Source organism: Lactuca virosa, chromosome 8 (genome assembly GCF_052849685.1).
Source record: "Lactuca virosa cultivar CGN04683 chromosome 8, Lactuca_virosa_CGN04683_v6, whole genome shotgun sequence".
Classification (NCBI taxonomy): Eukaryota; Viridiplantae; Streptophyta; class Magnoliopsida; order Asterales; family Asteraceae; genus Lactuca; species Lactuca virosa.
The window spans coordinates 35,405,863-35,422,795 of record NC_136433.1 but is presented as its reverse complement, the minus strand read 5'-3'; the positions used below and the strand labels follow the sequence as shown (position 1 = coordinate 35,422,795).

Sequence of the window (16,933 nt, the reverse complement as noted above, 5' to 3'; positions counted from 1 at the left end):
CAAAAGTTATAGAATGGATTTTACACAAAGACCATTATGACCTTATTGTATTTATAAAAAACTTAAAAAATCAAAATATTATAAAAGACAAAATTAATATTAATAATAAGGTAAAAATAAGTAGTTCTTAGGGTTAACATTTTTTGGTTCTCATTTGAACCTATATATATATATATATATATATATATATATATATATATATATATATATATATCTTACTACTTTATAATACATATATAATTATGGGCCCCATTAATTTTAAGACTAAAGTCTTAAAAACAAGGAGAACAAATATGAGCCATTAGATTAATTTTGAATGGTTTAGATTAAAAACTTGGTGATGAATAAGTATTAACCAATTAAATATAACAAATAAAAAACCCTCATATAATAGATAATGTATAAGTAACTACTCATAGACTGCAAATATACGCATATGAAATCACCGTTTTTTTTAACGCGGATGAAAAATGACAATCCACCTTCGTTCCCTCCAACCGTCTCTTCGTTTCCATATCCCTTCCTGCTACATTCTGTCCTATGTCTACTATCTCTATGAACGAATTCAGCCTCCACAACCATCCCTCCCACGCCCTATAAAAAAGTAACTCATTTTATGGATCAAATTACTCTCACACACTCTATCCCTCTTTACAAGCTATAATCTCTCTCTGAAGAAATCTACAATCTATACAAGCTTATATATTTACCATCAACCGTCTTTTATCTTCACCACTCTCCATCTCCCTCTCTCCATGGCTGCCTACAACCATTCTTCGAGAAGTCTTTGCTACACCGACGTTGCTAAGTTGTCGCGACTTCTGTTTTGGTTCGTTCTTTAGATATGTTGATGTGTAAGTTGTAGATTTATGTAGGTTTGTACATTTGTTTTCCAGATCTGGGTCTTCAAATGAAGGTTAGAGATATACCCTCTACTGCATGCTACCAACACCAAAACTCACGGTCTCTTGGTTTACTCTGATGTCCTACCTCTCTCTAAACCGCAGCCACCATCACTCCCGTTCTACCAGTGGTGCCACTACCTGACCACCACCATGTTTCAATCGATGCCGATATCACCATCACTTAACACCGGATCTGCCAAACCACCACTATAAGTCAAACACCCCACCTACATCGCCACTTCTCTCTGAACAAATCCCTCCATGACAACCCAACATCGGTGCTGCCAAACACCACCCCCATTTATTGCAACACCAATATTCTTTACCAGTTTCAACATATTTTGTTCTTTTAAGTTTTAATTTTTATGTTTTTTCAGAGCTTGAATGTAAAAAAGAGACATCTGACAATTTTTTGATGTCTACGTACTTGGTGTATACAATAAATAACATGTTTGGTTGATTTTTTGTTCATGAGTTTCTAAACTGGATATATACATAGTGAGTTGAAATCACGTGTTTATTTTGTTTTATGTTAATCATTTTTCAGATATGGAAATGTAAGATGACTTGATATTTTGTTTTTTTTTTTTAATTTTAAGATAAATAAAATCAGATGAAATGTTGCATGCACGATTTATCATTTGTTGTTGATATATATATATATATATATATATATATATATATATATATATATATATATATATATATATATATTATTTCTTATATGTATTTTAAATTTTACAGATTTTTGTGTGTTTTCTAAAGATATTAAGTTTTAAACCTCACTAATTTCAAACTAATAATCAAAGAACAAAGTCGTGTAGAGATAAATTAGTTTACTGGTTTTATATATTTTGTTTGTCAGGAAGATGATTTTTTGATTTAGTTAGCATTGGAAAAGGCAAGGGAATTTTGTTCTCAAAATTTTGATTTGTTAATAAAACATTTTAATCTTTATTGTTAATTTGTAATGATATTTTTAAATCATATCTGAATGTTGTTTTGTTAATATTTTCATATGTTGATTAATAACAAATCTAAATTAGCACTTAGATATGGTTTTTGCTTGATTTAAACGGCTAAGTTAAATAAAAAGGTGGATTTAAGAAATATATTATTTTTAATAATCATTTTCTTTATATATATTTTGATTTTTTTTATCTCAAGTATGTCATATATAATGTGACTGGTCGTACCAACTCCAATGGTAAAACACTAAAATGGTGATATTTACACATTAAAATAGTTTTTTCAATCCAATCACACTAAAATGGTGGCTTTTAGAGGCCATGTATTTTGGCCTTTATATTTGGGGTCTAAAATTATCTCACACACTAAAATGATGTTTTTTAGAGGTTGGTTGGAATTAAATAGCCACTTTTTTGGCTTCTAAAATAGTGTTTTAGTGTTCTATTGGAGTTGTTCTCGGTGTGTGTTTATGGAAATAGAAATTACTTTAGGTATCTTCAAGAAAGACATGTAAAGATTTTGTACAGAGGAAGAAGTGTCTACAAAATAGACATGGGTTATGGTGTTTGTCAGTAACTATTATATTGATATATCTAAATTTAAAAGACACAACGTAATTGCTTATATTTTTTGTTAAAAATTCACAAAAGTATTATTCTTACCACGATTTTCTTTTATTTGAGTAGATGATTACAAGATTTTTATTTAAAATCAAATGTTATAATTTTACATGTTATAACAGAATTTACAGACGAAAAGTCACTTTTTTTCTATTTTTTACATTTCATATAAATTTAAATAGTATTAAAATATATTAAAATGTAAAATAATAAAAAAATATGAAAATTCATGATTTACATTGAGTATTGTGTAATCACCGACAAACTCTCTTTCGTATCACCATCACCACAAATCGAAGTACATTATTAAAACTATTTTTCTTTACTTTAAATTAATCTTTTTTTAGTTTTTTTAATATCTCTCTATTAAATTTTGATTAGTTTATATAAATAGATAATAAAAAAAATGTTTTTTTAATCATATTAAATTATTATTATGATTTTTCTAAGTGTCAAAAAATTTATCGTACATAATAAGATATAGATATTTAGTTATATAACGTTGTCTTATAAGACAATTTATGACAAATGTATAAATACTGTTGAATACATATATAAATTATAATTAGAAAATCTTAATTTTATGCTTAGTAACATTTTTGTTTATTATTTAATACTTTTTGTATTGTTTATCGCTTATTGGTTGAAATGAAACTATTTACCACGCACCAAAAATAAAAATTTAGAAACAAAACTATTAAAAAAAACAATCCATCACCCACTGAAAATAAACTAATTCATTGAATGGAAACTAATTGTCGTCCAAGTTTTTATTTTTATCTTTTACTCTTCAACAAGTCTAAAGTTTAAACTTTAATGGTAATTGGTATTTCTAAATACAGTACGTATATTTAGTAATATGAGATGTTTTTATATACAAACAAACCTTGGATAAGAAAATTATCAACCACCAGCCGCATGGAAATAAATAGCCATAATAAAACTATTTTTGTGGACACTTAATTTGTGAAGATAAGAGAGTAAAATAATTTTTTTGAACTTCAAAAAACTAATTTCCTTTTTTTAACTTAAATAGAAACATTTTATATTTAACCCAAAATAAGGATGTAATTTTATGTATAAGGCTATAAGCCAAAGTAGCGCGCTTTTAACTTTAACACAAAAGTAAAATATTTTTTTTTTTGAAACCAAACTAAAATCGTATTTTTAAAGCAACCTGCCAAAAAAAATTAACCGACAAAAGAAACTATTTGACACCGCTGCATCGTGCGGGTACCCAACTAGTATATATATATATATATATATATATATATATATATATATATATATATATATATATATATATATATATATATATATAATTTAAAGGTGATCTTGTATTAGTTTAACATAAAAGGTAAAAACTCCTATCAGCGAACAAAGGCTTTTTTTTTTTTTTTGTAAAACTCCCAAAACATTGTGCCTAAAGACGAACTTTGTCTACTAAACAAATACTCCATCCGTCCCAAAATTATTGTCCACTTACAAAAAAACACATAGATTAAGAAAAAGCAATCATTAGTTTTGTCTTTTTGAGTAAAAAATGACCCTGTTGCCCTTTTCTAAAACCAATAAAAAATATGCGTTTGAAATTATTCAAGTTTACTTTATTAAATGTTAGGGGTAATATGGTAAAAATGTATATGTACTTTTGGTAGTGGACAATAATTTTTGGACAAACTAAAATAGTAAGGTGGACAATAATTTTCAAGTTTACTTTATTAAATGTTAGGGGTAATATGGTAAAAGTGTATATGTACTTTTGGTAGTGGACAAACTAAAATAATAAGGTGGACAATAATTTTGGGACGGAGGGAGTAATATATAAACTAGGTGAATCCTAGTGCGATGCGCAAAAATATAACTATATAAATAAAATAATAACTTTTATCAAACTATAATTCAATATTTATACACGAAAAACCAATATTAATAGCAACACAAACCTATAGCTAATTTATATTTTTATTAAGCACAATAATTTTAAATAATTTGTTATGCCATCCAATAATTGATTTTTTTATTACCTTTTTAAGTTGTGTATTGTGTAAATTGTATATAAAACACATGTTGATTTCTACATATAACAAATAACAATAAGAACGAAAAAATATTTTAACTTTCAATAATATAAAAACACTACAACATTACTATAACATATGTAACAAAAAGCTTATTTAACACTTATAAATCATACAAAAAGATTATAAAAATCAACATATGTTTTATATATAAAAACACTAATATCTCAAGAAAAATCTGCATTATTATAATCATTGACGTGTCAAAACTTTCACATTTGAATTTTTTTCAAGCACTATGAATTTTTTTGTGAACAAAACTTACTTATATAGCTTAAATGTGTACAAATGAAAGGAAAAAAGACATTACCAATTAATAAGCTGAAAAAACTATTGACATGTAATGATTAGTTAGCTTAAATTTGAAATCATAAATACACATAAATTAGAAAACTTTTAAGTTGCAGTAGGAGTTTCAAATGAATAAGATTCAAGTATTTTGAACTTTATTATAATAGATATATAGATAAATATTATCGCTAATCAAGAAATTTGCAATACAACAAACCTTATTAAATTAAGTTAAAAAAATGCATCTTGAAAGCTATGCTGAAGAATCAACTAATAGATTAAGACGAAAGTAACCAACTATAAAAGGTATGAGAACTTGTATCCATCTTTTTGAATCTAGATAAGAAATAAAATTGTTCTTTTTTAACAAAAAAATGAGATTAAGAGCAAGTGAAAATATATCACCCGAATGAAGGAATATAGCGATTTAGTTATGAAAAAAATGAGGCTGTTAAACTCATCCAAAAAGGCAACAAATTTTTGAAAAAAAAATTGTGTAAAAACAAAGATAATGCAGCAACAACAAGAACAACAAAAAGTATCATAACCAAGACGTGTAAGTGTTGATGTTTAGAGGCAGTAAATGGAAGAGGAGCATTAAGGTAAAAAATCAAAGCAATCAAAATTCTTTTAGGTATGATTGTTTCATTTCTTTAGATAAAACAAACTTCTTTTTACATTCTATGATGAATCACTTCAGTCCTGCTATCAAACACATAAATGAAATGTTTATATATGAAACTGCCAGCATATGATCCTTGTAACACCATTGTATCAAAACATGGACAGATTAATTGCCAATAAATCAATAATGTTGACATCCAAAAGATCAAAGAGAAAACATTTGCTAATGCTAACAAAATCTTTTCCAAACAATAAGAACAGAATATGAATGATAACAGATACCGGATCTTGCCATGAAAAAGTGATTCTTAAGTCAATCCTAAGCAATCCTAAACAAAAATCAAAACCATAATCTTAATAGATTCTGGGGTTTAGTTCTTTGGATGCAAAGCGAAACTGAATTCAATACACAAGGACCTGAAATCATTCAGTGTTTAAGGAAATCACACAAGTCATTCTATCAAATTTTGCTATTTTCATACCCAATCTGCTTCAATTGTTATCATTTCATGTTCATTAGAGGAAAGAGATGATAAGACACAATCATGCCCAATGTATTCGAACCAAATTAGACATCATCGTCCTCAAAGATACTAAAATCTCATACTCATTGGGAAATAAACTCAATTAAGAAATGTTTACCTAATAGATTCAGTAACTATCAAATGCAACAGAAATATCACTCAAAATAAAACACTTCAAAAAAAAAATGTGAACTACCGGTAATCAAAGTTTATCATGATATTGACGAAGACGACAAAATTTAAACCAGAGACAACTCATCTTATACTTAGAAGCGGAGCTTCGAGAAAAACCAACGGTTTTTTCCAGTCTTGAATCGGTCCTCGAGCCGTGCTTTGATCTCCTTGCAAGCAGTAACCTTCTTGTCACGTGACTGAAGTGCATCAACCGTTACAACGTCCTTCAGATCTACGTCGAGGGTGTACCTCGTCGGCATGATGTGGTTGTAGTTAACGAGCTTGATGAACGCCTTCACACGCGACTTCTTCGCTGTCTTCTTTGCTGAATCCTTGCGAATCACCTTCTTTGGGTACTTTGCGATTCCGGCAACGAGGCAGTGGCCGTAAGGTCGGTCACGAGTGCCGTCGTCAAATTGCCTAACAATGACCGCCTTCCTGCCGGCAAAGCGTCCATTGAGGACAACGACGGCCTTATTGGGCTTCAAAAACTTCACCATCTCCGATTCCTCTCGATGTCCTCCGCCGCCGCTGCTCAAACAAAAGTATGCACCAAGCTATTGCTAGGGTTTCGAAAACTCGACTGACCATTTCTATTTATAATGTAGTTATTAATAAAATTACGGAATTGCCATTAGGTTTTCTCTTTGGTCTTATGCAGTTTATACCCTTGTTCTTTCATCATGGTGCAGACGAGCACCTTGAACTTTGAAGTGTCTCTTCCATGTTTGTTTTTTTTTTAACCATACAATATCTATTCTAATAAATGAATTGTTTTAATATCCTTTTGTCAAGTGTCACTCTAATATAACTCATCATTAATATTAGGTCATGTGTCATGTAGATATATTAGACAACTCATTTCAAAATTCAAATTTATATTTTCTAACTAGGTTATAACCCGTGGAAACCACGGTCGGTATATTTAAAATTTCTATATAAATAAAAATAATAATAAATGTAAAAAAACCAAGATATTGTCGATTGTAAGTAATTATGAATTAATTTGTTAAGCAAAATAAAATAATAATGTTATTAGGATAAGATTTTGTATTTTCAAAATTTGGATTAAATATGATTTGTTACAAAAAAAAAGGAAATAATAAAAATCATAGAAAAATGTCACGTGTCAAAGAGTCATTCTAAAAAACTGACACGTGTCATTTTTAGGTTTCATTTATTAGAAGAGGTACATAATAATAAATGTAAAAAAAAACAAGATATTGCCGATTGTAAGTAATTATGAATTAATTTGTTAACCAAAATAAAATAATAATGTTATTAGGATAAGATTTTGTATTTTCAAAATTTGGATTGAATTTGATTTGTTAAAAAAAAAAGGAAATAATAAAAATCATAGAAAAATGTCACGTGTCAAAGAGACATTCTAAAAAACTGACACGTGTCATTTTTAGGTTTCATTTATTATAAGAAGTAGAAGTAGATTATATGTTAAATTTGAAGTTATAATAACTTTAAAAATTTGATATATCTCTTAATTAATAATTTATTTAAAATGAATTATTTAAAATAATTGATTAATAATTATATTTTTTTATTATAAAAGTTTAATTAATTTTATAATCGTGGTTCTCACGGGTTATAAACTAGTTATCTAAATATATTAAACTAAGGTCATCCACATCAGTGCAATGTCACTAATTTTTCGATTGTGACACATCAGTTTTGCAATGACTACTCACATCAGTGCAATAACATTCATCTTTCAAAAATGGTCCCCACTGCCACATCAACTATTACTTTATATATATATATATATATATATATATATATATATATATATATATATATATATATATTAATGTTTACTCAATAATAAATCAACATAAATTACATTAGTTAAATTTAAATCTTTTATTTAGTTAATAAAATAATTACGAAATAGATAATCTAATAATAGTATTTTAATCGACCAATCACTTAAGTAATTATGAAACGAGATAATGATTTAAAGATGTGTAATATATTAACTAGCAAATCGGTAAATAAAAATCACGATGATACTTTAATCAATTAAACAAGTGATTTAATTAAATAATTGAAAAGCATTGTAATATAATTATATATAGCAAGTAGCACATTGATGAGTGGAGGGACCCACTTTTGCATTTGAAAGCCTTTCTATATTTGCAAGAACTTGTTGAGTTGGATTTGCCATGTCATGTTCACAGAGGTTTGCTAGTTCATTTACAATACCGCTGTGGATGCTCTAAGGTTCATGAAAAAAAAACTCAGCATTTTTAATAAAACATATGATAACTTATAATCTAAAAAAGTTTTTGGTAGTACTGTTTGTATTTAAAAAACAATAAACGTACTATTTGAAAGAAATCCGAGTTGATTGAATATATGATACTATTTTGTCTGAATCATGTGAAAATGGGATCCCAAACTAAAGTAAGCTTGTATGAGACTATGAACATGAAAATATAATACGTGTATAGAGAGGAAAATGTGTTAAGTATAGTCAGAGTAAGTTTAGATAGCTTGAAGACAAGTTGGTGCGTCCAACAAATCAAACTAAAATCGTTATTGTTTTTGCTTTTAAAAAATATTTATTTTGAAAATCAAATTAACTTTATTTTCGGTAATTTTCTTCATGTTCAAAAGTGTTTGATAAATCATAACTTCCTCACATGTTTACATTTATAATATTTATAATGTATGTAATGAGTAATGACATTTAAATTTAATTAGGAATGAATCATCCTCGGTGTTGAAAATGGATGTTGTTACAAAATCAAATAACGAAAGTGAACAAGTAGACATAACCCATGGTGACTCGACCAAACGTTAATCCAATCATAAATTATCAAACAACGTCTACTTGTTTACATAAAATAATAATTTATCCTTAGGGTTTTTTAGTGAAAGCTTTGTCGGGTGAAGTGGTCCCATGATTTACAAATGGTATCACGTTCAGGATATCAGTAGAAAGCGTTACACTCAAGGTCCTTTCGGTTTCAATTTTTGCATGAGTGGTACATGTGGTTTTATTTTGTTACAAATTTGATCTAAAATTACTATTTTACTCTTATTAGACATTTCATTGAACTTTATTTTTATAATTCAATTTAAATTTAATAAAAAACTATTTTTAATTTTAAACAAAAAACCTTATTAAACCACACTACACCCTTTTTTTCCCACTGGTTCCCCACATCATCGAGTTCATCTTCCCAATGTCATACTTCCGTTGGAATCAACACCCTCCTCCCCCCCCCCCCCCCCAAAAAAAAAAAAACCACCATGGACCTCTGTTATCATCACCACTTCTTCTAACATCACCAGTTACCTCCATTCTCTAATGTCTCATCGCCAACATCATCTCCAAGCAACGGTAATCCTTTAACATCTTCAAGAACTGATAAAGACTTATATTTTTATACAAATTAATTGATATATACAAAATATTTTGTATACAAAGATGAACATATGTCTATTTGTTCATTATCGACTCCTCATCTTCATGTACAAGTTCATTATCGATGCAACACACGTGTTTTGGTCAAAAATCAACTAGGTGGATATCAACCAAAGTATATGAGAGACTGTGGTGCTGTAAGTAAAACGATTAACGAAATTAGAACAAGATTACACAAGTGGTTTACAAGGAAATCCCTTGATCCTTGCTAGGATTTCCGACACAAAACCTTGGGAGGTGATAATTATCACCTTATTTGATGATTTTATTGATCGAAAATGATCGATTACAGAGAATATGTAAAGAGTATAAATACAAATGTTATTGTTTTGCTAAGTCTCGTGTGCAGTGTGATGAATACAAGTGATTTGTATAGTCAAAGGATAATAACTAGTGAAAATTATGGGATCCTCCGAGATCAACTTATAGTCGTTGCTTGCTGAGGTGGTCCTCTGGGTCTTTTGCATGGTTGTGACGACTATTTGTTGAAAGCATGACTTTGACTAGTTATTTCTGCACATGTGAGAAGGCAAAAGAATATCTGGCTGTTATAAATAATAAAAAATATTAGTCAGGATCCTGGAGTATATTCGGAATCCTGAGGTTTGAGGATCCTGAGCCTTTGAGGATCCCTAGTCTTGAGGATCTCAAATTAGTTCCGAGATCCTATCCCTAACAACACGTATCTTCAGGTATTGTTCTTTGAAGTTCTATGTTATTAAAATGTTTATTTTTGGAAAGTTATGTCTTACGCTGAGCATAGTATAGTCCCATCCGTTGAGTATATGAGAGAGATTTGATGTGGATGTTTAATGACCTATGTTAAACATAGGTTAAGCTACGTTGAGCGAAAGTGTCTTGGACCAAAACCCTAAACCTAGGGGTTGGTGAGCCCTATTTAAAGGCTCTAACTCAATGGGATCCTCCCCATGCATGCTCAACCTCCACCTTCATAAGCAACCACCTCGAAACTCTAGCAACCATGTGTGAGTTTTGAGCTCTTACAGTGTTTTGTGTGCATTTTTGAAGGAAGAGTTGCATCGTGGAACCATTTGGAAGCTCCAAGCCTTTTAGATTTAGAATTTGCATCACATCATCCACCTCCACAAGGTATAAAGCTTTTATCTTGGTGCTCATTCATGTTAGATCTAGTTTGATTATAAGTTTATATGCTTTTTGTCCCCATAACCTGGTCTTTGTGAGTATGAGTTACTCCATACCATTTGAGTGCCATTTCCAAATGTCTTTGGGGTTGTTGAGTCATAAAAATGCGAGCTTGGTCACTCTCATCCATCCATGCATGAGTTCTTGAGCAACAGAAGACTTTATAAAATTAGGGGATGGTTTTGTGCTCGTTGATGGCATGCAAATGGATAAATTCAGAGACTTTATCCATTAAGATTTTCATTAGATCGGATCTGAAAGTTTAAGGAGCTAACTTATGTATTAAGAGCTTAATGAAGTTTTGGGACATCAGATGGCTACGTTGAGCATAGATTTCTCTACGCTAAGCGTAACATAGAAAAAGACCCGTTTTTCAGGAGCTCTACGCCGAGCATATAACAGTATGCTACGTTAAGTGTAAGTCAACTGAGGGTTGATCGTTGACTTTTTGACCAAGTTTGAATTTTGGTCAAATGTGTTGAGATTTAGTCTTGGAAAGGCAAATGGTCTTTTGCCCCTATGAGAGTTAGTTATTACCTTAATTGTTAATTAGGGTTTATTATGTATGTTAAGCGTGAGGAGATTCGATACCATCAGCTTGAGTGTATGGTTTGTATTGTCTTTGGATTGAAGTGAGTCTTATCACTATATTATGTAGGATGCTAGTTGTCACACCTTCCACGGCCGCTGGCGGAAATGTCGAGTGGTGACGGTATTTACATAGATTACCCAAATCACAGAACGCAAACCATAATTATCTCTTTGTAAACAAAATATATTACAAGGAATTAAATGAAACCTATCTATCTTCAAGTTGATTGTCCTTCCTTACCTTGATCCTTATTCCATCATAGGAATACATACGATTTTGAAAACGTCAACTTGATGTTGGTGAGTGCATAGGTTTTGAGATAAACATATAATAAACTATTTTGAAAACTTTTTAGGAATTTTTACGATGATTATAATTATTTTACTTCTATTCCTTGTTTCTTATGCTTTATTATATTGTCTCTTTCAAAATTTCATTTCATCTGATAACATAATCCTATCTTATTATCTTTGTGAGATACTTTATCGCTCTTATCTTATTATCTTTTTAGGATATTCTACTAATCCTAACATTTTATTTATATATGATACTTTACCAATCCTATTTTATTATCTTTTAGAATATTTTATCAATACTATATTACTATATTTGTATTTTAGGATATTTTATTAATCATAAGTTCATAACATATTTTATTTAATACGTGAAGGCGTCCCTTTAGGTAGTCGGATCTCTAAGTTGGTTATAATGTATTACCATGAGCCCCCATAATCAACATTGTTTGACTAATAATTTTCCCGCACGATGGTTCATCGGACGTCGAATACCGTTTGAATAATAAAGAAAGTTATCATGTCGGGATTGTAGCTAACAATCATAGGTGGGAGTGTCAATCCCTGTATAGATCTATATATATATTTCTAGCTCTCGCAATATTAATGATTACAGGTTCAGGCTAGACAAATTTAATCAGACTAAGGATGAATAATAACAGCTCACTAATGCATTAACCTTAGGTAATTTTTATCTTTTATCTTTTATTTCCTAATGATTTCCTATAACTATCACAATATAAGTCTTTTACTTTATATTTGATAATAATAACTTTTTGATCTCATATTTATCTTTTATATATATATATATATATATATATATATATACATACATCCTAATTATGGTTAATTTGAAATAGGATATTTGGGAAGGGTAACGATTAGGTACATTACATATCCCTATAATTGACCAATATTACTTCTAGGTACTATCTTATCCTAGGGAATTGACAATCATAAAATCTAGATAATATCTCTTCCTAGACTATCGGACATCATAACTCTTAGGCATAATATCATAGCTTACAACTAGGTATAGTATATATGACTACATTATCCTAAGGTTTCATGTTTTATATCACGATTAATATTTATAGATATAAATATATTTTGATAAAACAGTTTGTTAAGCATGTATAACCCCCTATAAAACTTTTAAAATAGTGAAAAGGGGTTGTGAACTCACCCTAGTAGCGTGATCAGAAGCATCCTTGCTACTACACCTGAAACTTCGCGCCATCAGGAGGATTTCCGAAATAGCTCAAGATATATATATATATATATATATATATATATATATATATATATATATATATATATATATATATATATATATAGAGAGAGAGAGAGAGAGAGTGTGTGTGAGTGAGAGAGAGAGATACATGTTTTGGATGTGAGGAAATCAGAAAGTGATGTGCAAACGACTCGTGGATCCATCCAGAGTTTGCCATGTTTCATACTTCTGATGGTCCACGTCTCTCCAATCTTGACGAATCTAGTTGTCAGACGTGCGCGTCGAGTATGGCACACACTTGGGGTGCAACTCTAAATCTTTTATAAAAATTCATATCTTCCTTATATAAATCTTGTTTCTTACCATCTTTATATATTTGTGTAGCTCTCTACTAGTACTACAACTTCCCTTAAGGTTGCGTTGCCAAATTTTAACTTTTATTTTTAACTCGTATTATATATTTTTCTAAAAATTGTATATTCTTTAAGCGAACTCCGTTTTTGACATTTTTCCTTTTAAAGTTCTTATCTCTCAGAGTACTACACTTTTCTTTTTAGTGATGTTAGTCAAAACTCAACAGATTTATGTATACTATTTTGACGTTAATAGCATTATTAACGCTGTTGATTTTTACTTTTTATAAAATCATAACTCCTCCAGTCGGAGTCAAAATTTTACCACTTTTATATCTTTGGGACCAGTTTGGTGTGCACTTTCCTAGTATAATGACCGTTATTAATAGTGGTACGACTTTAGGTCACTCATTTTTTATCCTATTAAAATCATAGTATATTTGATCATATTTTCCCGAAATATGTAAAACTCTATTGTTTGTCATCTATCGATACTAATCTCTAGTGACGGTTGATGACGAAAATTTCTCAATTGTCACACGAGTTGTCTTCATGACACTTGCATGGAAGACCATGATTTTGCCCCTAACACTTGTATGAAAGACCACGATTTGGCCCCTGACAATTGCATCAAAAGTCAATATTTGACTCATGGTACTTGTATGTAAGACCAGAATTTGGCCATTGACATTACAAGGAAAGACCATGATATGACCCATGACAAAAAGTGATTGTTTGACTATGATTTGGCCCATAACCTTCACTTGGGGTTGGAATCGACGCGTGAATGTATGTATGGTATGTGACATTTTGGGAAACTCACTAAGCTTTGTGCTTACGATGTAATTTTTAAATGTTTCAGATACTTTTGGTTCCAAAGGGAAGGGACCAACTTGATCGCACTGCATTTCCTGAAGTTTTATTCCACATTTTCTATTTTATGACTTTATTCTAATGTTTTGATTTTGATAATACTCTTTACTTTGATTACTTTGTTAACAAATGAATGAATGGTTTTGGATGTTTGAAAATGAATATCTTTACTTAGTATTTTTGAGACTTTTGAGACGTTACAATCGAAACCATATAATTATAATAAAATCCATAACCACACCGTGGTGATTCCAGAAAATTACTCAACTCAAATCCTATCGTAAGGATTCCGACTGAGAAGTTGATTTGATCTCTGACACGAGCCACCTCCACGATGGACAACCACACTACCAATATTTTGACGTTTATTTCCTTAAGATGTTCCGGTTTCCCTTTCTCCATCATACCACTAAGACCTTGTGGTATACATACCACGAAGCAAATCGTGGTCTAGCTGGCCACGAGAAAGTCTCGTGCACACCACCCCGACGTTCCGTGGTCGGGCGTGGTCGTGCTCATCCGTGCTCTCGACAACGAAATCAAACGGAGAAGATGATTGGTTGTTGGTTTATTTGGCCGTTGAACGACTATTTTGACCGTTTGTTTTTTTTTCAAACTCAATTCACTACATAAATAAACCTTCTATTTTCACCAAAACTTACACCTCATTCTAATCTTCATTCTCTAAAACCACAAAACACATATACAAGGATTCCACAAAACATATTGAATTTCTAAAAGCTTTTGACTCGGATGACGACGTAGAATTCGTCGACACATTCTTCAACGTTGTGCAACACATTCACGACGAAGAAAGTTCGAATGCAGCTCGTACAAGGGCGGTCGTCAATTGTGATCGCCAAGCCGCACACGACTTATTGGTACGTGATTACTTTGCCGATAATTGTCTTTATAATGACAATTCCTTCGAACGTCGTTTTCGTTTGAATAAGGCTATATTTTTACGTATTAGTAATGCTTTAAAATCTCGTTATGATTTTTTCAAACAAAAACCCGATGCTAGAGGAAGAATGGGGTTTAGTAGTATACAAAAATGTGCGGCTGCTCTTAGGTATTTGGGATACGGTATAGCATTCGATGCATCTGACGAGTACTTGAAAGTATCCGAGAGGACCGCAGTTGAATGTGTAGATTGGTTTTCTGCATGTGTTTGTGAGGTTTTTCACGAAGAATATTTGCGCAAACCTACTCAACGTGATATTGAGAGATTATATTCGGCTCATGAAGAGAGACATGGATTTCCGGGTATGATTGACAGTCTAGATTGTACGCATGTGGCTTGGGAAAAATGTCCAACTGCATGGCGTGGTCAGTTCACTCGAGGAGATATAGGTGAACCAATTATCATCCTAGAGGCTGTTGCATCTCAAGATTTGTGGATATGGCATGCCTTTTTTGGAGTAGCGGGGTCTAACAACGATCTTAATGTTCTTGGCCAGTCTCCACTTTTCAACGATATTTGGACCGGCAAAGCACCTGATATGACGTTCACGGTGAACGGGCACGCGTACAAATACGGTTACTACCTTGGTGATGGGATATACCCGGATTATTCTACATTGATGAAGGCATACTCGGTTCCTCGAAGTAAAAAATCAAAGTTTTTTACAAAAAAACAGGAATCGGCGAGAAAGGATATCGAGAGGGCATTTGGAGTCCTTAAGCAGACATGACATGTAGTGAAATATGCTACACGACTCTGGGATAAAGAAAGAATTAAACGAATGGTCCTAGCATGTATTATAATGCATAATATGATTATTGAAGATGAAGGTCGAGCGATTTGCACGTATGATCCGAACGACGTTGTCGTTCCAATTGAGGAGTTAGTACCCGGAACGAATGCGTTTTTAGAGCGAGTTCTTGAAATTCATAACAGTGAAACGTGTTTCAATCTTCGAGAAGATGTCGCAGAACATTTGTACCAACATAGCATGAACGACGATTAGGTTTTTTATATGTATGTTTCTTTGTTTTTTTAATTAATGTAATTTTTTTTTCTAAATTAACTAAGTAATGTAGTTTGAAGTTGTAATTTTATTTTTATAATTAATGAAACACTAGTTTAAAAAAATGAATGCTTTTTAATTATAAAAAATGTAATTTTATTGTATTTTTGAATTAAAAATAAATAAAAATAATGATGTGGAGTGGTGTGTTAGTGGTAGGTATCCCATGTTAGTGGTAGGGGATTGTGGTGCTGATGTGGCACCCACCACATATGTGGTATGTGGTGGGTATAGCGGATGACCTAATTGTTGACTTCTAATTGAGAGCATAACCTCGAATTTTGAAAGAGTACGTCTCTTTCATGTAAGCCTTGAACTCCCCAGCCTTTTTGTTTAGATCGTAGCCTGTGATGCCTTTCGGAGGAAGGCCAACCGGAGAATCGTACTCTAATAGCTCATCGTATGTTGTTGGCCGTCGATATCAATGGATGAAATTAAGTGGAGAAACAGGAAGAACGATGATAGAAGAAGACACCGAGTCAGCGAAGAAGAAGAACCATTAATCCACCAGAGAAAATCTGTTCTCATCTTCTTAGACCTTCATCTTGAAACCTTTGCTAAATCCATCATATATGAATTTGGGGATGATGCAGATCACCTAAAATTGGAAAAAGTTAGTGGCGGCTGATCTGGTTCACCGTTGGAGAACATAACTTCAGAGAACAAAGAGAGGCGGGTGGTGAAAGGGGAACGCCGGTTATTGGTTAAGGTGATGTTGAAACCACCATATTTAGAGGATAGGTGATGTTAAAACCACAATC

General features: G+C 31.2%; 2 protein-coding genes across 2 annotated transcripts; one reads left to right on the top strand and one right to left on the bottom strand.

Moving 5' to 3' along the window:
• Positions 1-6,071: 6,071 nt before the first annotated feature.
• On the bottom strand, positions 6,072-6,754 carry LOC145133953 (large ribosomal subunit protein eL27x-like). The gene has a single exon (XM_079068895.1). The coding sequence runs from the start codon at positions 6,686-6,688 to the stop codon at positions 6,281-6,283; it is 408 nt and encodes a 135-aa protein (XP_078925021.1). The 5' UTR covers positions 6,689-6,754; the 3' UTR covers positions 6,072-6,280.
• An 8,419-nt stretch (positions 6,755-15,173) lies between these two features.
• On the top strand, positions 15,174-15,836 carry LOC145130237 (uncharacterized). Its single transcript, XM_079065071.1, has one exon. The coding sequence runs from the start codon at positions 15,174-15,176 to the stop codon at positions 15,834-15,836; it is 663 nt and encodes a 220-aa protein (XP_078921197.1).
• Positions 15,837-16,933: the final 1,097 nt, after the last annotated feature.